Source organism: Ascaphus truei, chromosome 3 (genome assembly GCF_040206685.1).
Source record: "Ascaphus truei isolate aAscTru1 chromosome 3, aAscTru1.hap1, whole genome shotgun sequence".
NCBI lineage: Eukaryota > Metazoa > Chordata > Amphibia > Anura > Ascaphidae > Ascaphus > Ascaphus truei.
The window spans coordinates 54,241,846-54,247,845 of NC_134485.1; the positions used below are offsets into that span (position 1 = coordinate 54,241,846).

Genomic DNA, 6,000 nt, shown 5'->3' on the forward strand with positions numbered 1-6,000 from the left:
GTATAGAATCTCTCCATCTGTGGGTTTCCCCCAACAGATCTCTTTTTCCATATATACTCTACCCCAAGATCCTCAGCAGCACCTATCACCTTTACTCCTAAACGCTACAGTGAGCAAGACATAACTGGACACTTCTTTAATTTGTACAGTTAGTTATACACTTGAACAGATGAACATGACAGTTATTCCTAGTCATTTGTACATGAGCTTCCAAAAAGTGGAGAAAACTTCAAAAGAAGAGACTTACGTAATCTTCAAGGCTTATGAACAAAACGACATCTCTTTGATCAGTAATAAGTATAATTATCTATTGAATTCATAAGTAAATCAAAAATTAAATTACTATGTTAAAGTCCCCTAATCAAAATCAGTAATCCAATAAACCTGTATCTCCCTAAATATGCATAGCATTGCTGAGGAATTATAAAGGCTTTCCTTCAAGATGTCTTAACCATGTTACTCTGTAATGAGGAGGAATTTCAGAATTGTTTTCTGAGATGAGCTAGATGCAAATATAGAGTCAGCAAAGGTGAACTTCTAAGATATTTCTTCCATGATTTATACTTTTTGAGAAGTTATAGGGGACACATTCACATGCAGGAAGAGCATTTCTGTATGAAAACGAGCACTTATTGCGTGTACAACCAATCCAAAAAAACAGCTTTTTTTATGCAATGTGTCTCATGCTTTGTATCTCTCCCTCCCCCTCTCCCTCTCTCTCTACCCCCCCCCTCTCTCTCTCTCTCTCTCTCTCTACCCCCCTTTCTCTCTCTCTCTCTCTCTCTCTCTCTCTCTCTCTCTCTCCCCCCCCCCCCCCTCTCTCTCTCCCCCTCTCCCCCAAGGAGGCATGATTTCTGAATGTTGCTTTCTGGCTGGTAATGTAGCTAATCGGGTGAAAAGCGCATGCATTGAGATATCAAACCATATACTGTATAATGCTTAATGAAAACAATAAAAACGTGATTTTTTTTGTCATCGAGGTACATGCTGTTTTCATGTGATTTTGCATTGGCGATATTGAAGTTTGATGATAGGCCCTAAAGCGTTTGCTTGTTATGTGGGGAAATATCTTTCCTTCTTTTCTGATTATTTTGCCCAGTTTATAGGATTCAAATGTCTGGCAGCCTATGATGAACTTTACCTAGTTTTCCAACTGGGCTGAATCAGAAAATAATTATGAATAAGAGGCCAGGAGAGTATTGTAATGTAATGTTAGGTATATTTAATTTAACTGCTCTACCAACCCCAATAATATTAACAGACCTGTAAGTATGTGTCGGTGTATGTATTGTTTTTATTTATTGAGCGCACAACACTGTACACATTGCTTTTCAAAATAACAATAGACGCCAGGGACTTATCATTTAATAAGTGCAACAAATTTAAAAGCAGGCAATAGAAAAGGGAATCCCTGCCCTGGGATCTTACAATCTAAATGGGATGTTTGGCGACTAACAGAGACGGAAGGGGTAAGTGGTAAGTGTAGTGGATGGCAGTGTGAGCCCATGATGGTTGGTAATTGCCTCTGTGGCTATGTGGGGAGAAGTCGGCATGAGTCCAGGCTATTGTATGATTTCAGATTTAATTTGAAGGTGACAACGACGACTTGGACAACACGTCATATTCCATTGCAGGGATTTACTGTATATGACTGTATTTCCTTTGCACAGAGATTCATGTAATAACGCCCCGTTTGGTAACCATTACATCAAGTAGCTTAATATATTTATATATATATATAATTTTTTTTTTAAGATTTCTTTGCTAAATATAATATTATATCAGAATTTAGGACCAGGACACTTTACAGTTATTTCCTAGTTTACTGTCCCCTGTGTATTATTAATTTAATGCATTTCTGGACAGAATTTGGTGTTCATAAAGGCATACAGTAAGAGGGGATACGTAACAAATTGTTGCTATTTGAGTCTATTGTGTCTCTTTGTGTCATTGCATAATAGGCTTTGTGCTGGCTTTGCTCTATTTGCTTCAGTGACCAATTAAGGGTGTAGTTATAGGATTAGTTAGGGTAAATGGTGCTTGGCATAATACTTTAATAATGCAATGTACCAAAAATGGCATCGGTAATTGCTCATGTTTCACCTTTATTTCACATCAATTAAGTCGGAGGCGATTTTAACCTCTGTGCCTTCTGTGTAAGAAAACTAAAATGACATATGTATTACACCATTTACTAGGCCCCAAACGGAACATTCTTGCACTACGGCATGGAGCAGTCTGTCATCTTAATACATATTCCCCTAAATAAATCGGCTAATTGAGTTACTTTGCCATTGTGTATTGTTTATTGTGTTTTTCAGTGACGAGGTAAAATAAACTTAAAGACTACTGTAGTTTGTGCTTAACTTCTCTGCCTATTTGACATCATATTACTACTTGTAAATGTTTACAAGTTTTTGTTGTTGTTTTCTTTTCAGTGATATGAAGACAGTCGGCGTGACCGTTCTTGGCCCACGGAAGAAGATAATTTGTGGCATCAAATCTCCAGAAACACACGCAAGGAATGGGCCTGTTAATATGTAAAACAAAAATAAGGGAAGATATATTTTAAATGGGAGGTGCAATTTAAGCTTGGGAAACTGGAAGGACATTGTGTGGTGCTTGGATGATGATATGAATCCCACAGAGACTCTCATGTAGGAGTAAAATGCCTTAAAATCTGAGTGAAAACTCTTCTTTTCTATCTCTTAGTCAGGAAGGGTGCATTTTTTTGGTAACATACAAATGATGAAGATGACAGAGACAAGGAAATACAGTACCTGCTTCAAAAACTGCCACCAGAAACCAAACATCCAGATGTAAACACAGGGTTACTCAACAACCGTAAAAACTCTCAAGACTTGCAATATTTTTTACAAACGGAAGGACGGTCACTTTCTTGTTTTAAAATGAAAACAGGCAATTTAAAGACTCTTACACCAACAATGATACCACCATTTACAATACCGTATGTTTATAAACTAATTTATATTATGAAAGGCAACCACTTTACAGGAGTTGTGAGGATATTCAACCATTTAATGATAATTTGTAAGTTAATATTTATTGGAATCCTTTTTCTTTCATTGTAGATTATAGGTATGTCTTGGTTGGAATATTCCTCCTATCATTTTGATATAATCCTCTCCATAAAACCTGGTTAAGGCCACACAAAGGTTGTGTTAATCTATTCAACCAGGCTAAGGCCACACAAACTTTGTGTTAATCTATTCAACCTGGTTAAGGCCAGACAAAAGTTGTGCTAACATCTTGAAATGTTTTAACAATTAACAGATGATCATTAATACATATTTCCTCACCATAACCGATTTCTTATAATGGATCATCATAAACCTATCAAATGTATCTATTGCTTTCTATAAAAGTTCACCTTACAAATTCCTGCTTTCATTCCCAAGGCAATGAACACAAAACAAGGACATAGAAAGTTGTATTTGTTGTTAGAATTGACATTGTAAATATTTTATCGCATAATCCATTTAAACACAGAGAATGTCATAAAAAACATTGTCACCTTGAGTTAAGTTGATTTCATAAATGATTACATTTTCCATGGTCCATTCATAAGGTTTACATATGTATTAAGCAATACTTATGACAATGATGTGGACAAAGGGAACATACATTGAATTGCTCTACTCATGTTGGATCATATTTGTTCATTCTCCAAGTGTTCTGTAACTTACTTTTTATTTCGGAACATCCTGTATTGTCTTTGGGTATTGAATGTAGGTATGCCATTATTATCTTGTTAAAAGATTATTTTAAATTATTTACGCAGTGCAAAGCGAGTGAGATCTGTAAAAATTATTCTCACAATGCTTAGAAGTACATGACATGGCATTAGAACCAACAAACGCCATCCAGTCAAACACAAAATAAAGTGATCAGCAAATAACTTTATTTCAGGTTTTTAAACTGTTCTCTTATTAAAATAGTTACATAGCAATAGTTGCAAACGATGCTATCGAATGAAAATCACATTTCTTTAAGTTGCATAATAAATCCAGGGCAGTTTATATGCTCTCTAATCAGTTTGGTGGTTGGCATGAAGGTGCTAATATTTGCACGTTAACACATTTCAAGAATATCCTCGAGCGTTAGTTGTAAGAAAATGTCTCATTTGTTTCTAATGTTTAGATCTGATGCTGTATGTTACATGGCTAATGTCACCTTCAACTGATGAATTTAGGAATGCCTTTCATAACTCGTACTAAGACATCAGCTTAATAACAAGGTTAATTCAGAGCGCCTTAATACCTTGATTCTGATGTGCGAAATGAAATTGACTCTTTCAGCCTCAACATAACAGTAAAATAATGCCATTTTTTGGCACCTGATAGAAGCCCCCTTTTTTATTTCTCTTTTCTTGACGCCATACTGATTTAAAGTACTTAACATGTCAAGTTGAAGATATATTAATCCTTGTATACACATTATAGCTTGCTTCTTCCAGGTTATGTCGGTGTTCACACCGCAGGCTTTGTACTCTTTATTGTTTTTCTGTACATACAGATCTAGCAAGACTTACTGCCTCCCCCGCACCCCCATAAGCAAAAGGTTGCAGCACTGCGGACAGTGTCTGCCGCGATCGCGTTGCGGGGGGTGGGAGGGGGCCATGCTTCCGGATCGGAAACCCCGCAACGTTTATCCGTCCGGGCCGCGATTGTCGCTGCGGCAGAACCACACGCGACCACGGACACGCAACTCTTGTGGTTTGCTACATCTGTAATGTATGTACATAGCATTTTATGATTTCCACCTATGGCGTTTAGGTACTAGATTCCTCATGGCCATCACCTTAAACAGGACGGGAATGAAAAAAATAAAAAAATGCAAAACCAGAGTATTCATTTTATTGTGTGTTCAATATTATCTTTTCTGTATTTTAATCATAATTGACATATTATTTATTTTTGTTTACATATGTAGTTTATGCTTTGTATTTAGAGTACATTAAGCATTGCATAGACATCATTTACTTTTACTTGTGTTTTCTAAGCATTACTCATTTAGTTTCATGTTGTGCAATTGTAGATGGACTCAGACTAATGTAAAATGATTTGTAGTGGAAACATTTATATTTTTATAATAAACTTGATGAAAGTATTTTTGACAGAACTGAGCAGAGTGTTGATTGCTTTAAAGTACTTGAAAATATATTTGTATTGGAAAAATAAGCTTTGTTACACATTATTCCACTTTGGGAGTATATCAATATACACCGAAGCACAATCATCCGAAAACTGACATTTACGGCCAAGTTAATGGTGGTTTGCTTTGCGTTATACTTATTAAACCTAGAGCACCCATTTACTATTACTACTAGTGTTAAGTACATTTTTATATATACTGTAGTTAGTTACCTTGCCTTAAATATATGCAAATACTCAAAGAAGCCCTATTTATTTGGTGAGGCTATTTATGTTCTAGACAGTGGAAATTGTATTGTATTGTATTGTATGTCTTTATTTATATAGTGCCATTAATGTACATAGCGCTTCACAGTAGTAATACATGTGGTAATCAAATAAATAACAGATAATATAAATAATAGATCATGGGAATAAGTGCTTTAGACATAAAAGTAACATTTCGGAAGAGGATTCCCTGCCCCGAGGAGCTTACAGTCTAATTGGTAGGTAGGTAGAACGTACAGAGACAGTAGGAGGGAGTTCTGGTAAGTGCGTCTGCAGAGGGCCAAGCTTTATGTATCATATGTTCAGAATATCCACAGTGCTATTCATATGCTTCTTTAAGCAAGTGTGTCTTAAGGTGGGTCTTAAAGGTGGATAGAGAGGTGCTAGTCGGGTACTGAGGGGAAGGGCATTCCAGAGGTGTGGGGCAGTCAGTGAAAAAGGTTTAATGCGGGAGAGGGATTTAGATACAAAGGGGGTAGAAAGAAGACATCCTTGAGAAGAACGCAAGAGTCTGGATGGTGCATAACGAGAAATTAGGGATTAGATGTAAGGAGGGGCA

At 36.4% G+C, this 6,000-nt stretch overlaps 1 protein-coding gene across 2 annotated transcripts in view; it reads left to right on the forward strand.

Annotated features, from left to right (window-relative positions):
- The window catches only part of EPHA3 (EPH receptor A3), a 276,157-nt gene extending 271,043 nt beyond the window's left edge, over positions 1 to 5,114 (forward strand). For both annotated transcript variants that reach the window (XM_075594016.1, XM_075594015.1), the window contains exon 17: positions 2,439 to 5,114. In XM_075594016.1, coding sequence (XP_075450131.1) covers positions 2,439 to 2,544 — 106 coding nt within the window. In that variant the 3' untranslated portion in view covers positions 2,545 to 5,114. The remainder of the gene's footprint in view (positions 1 to 2,438) is intronic.
- The last annotated feature ends 886 nt before the right edge of the window (positions 5,115 to 6,000 follow it).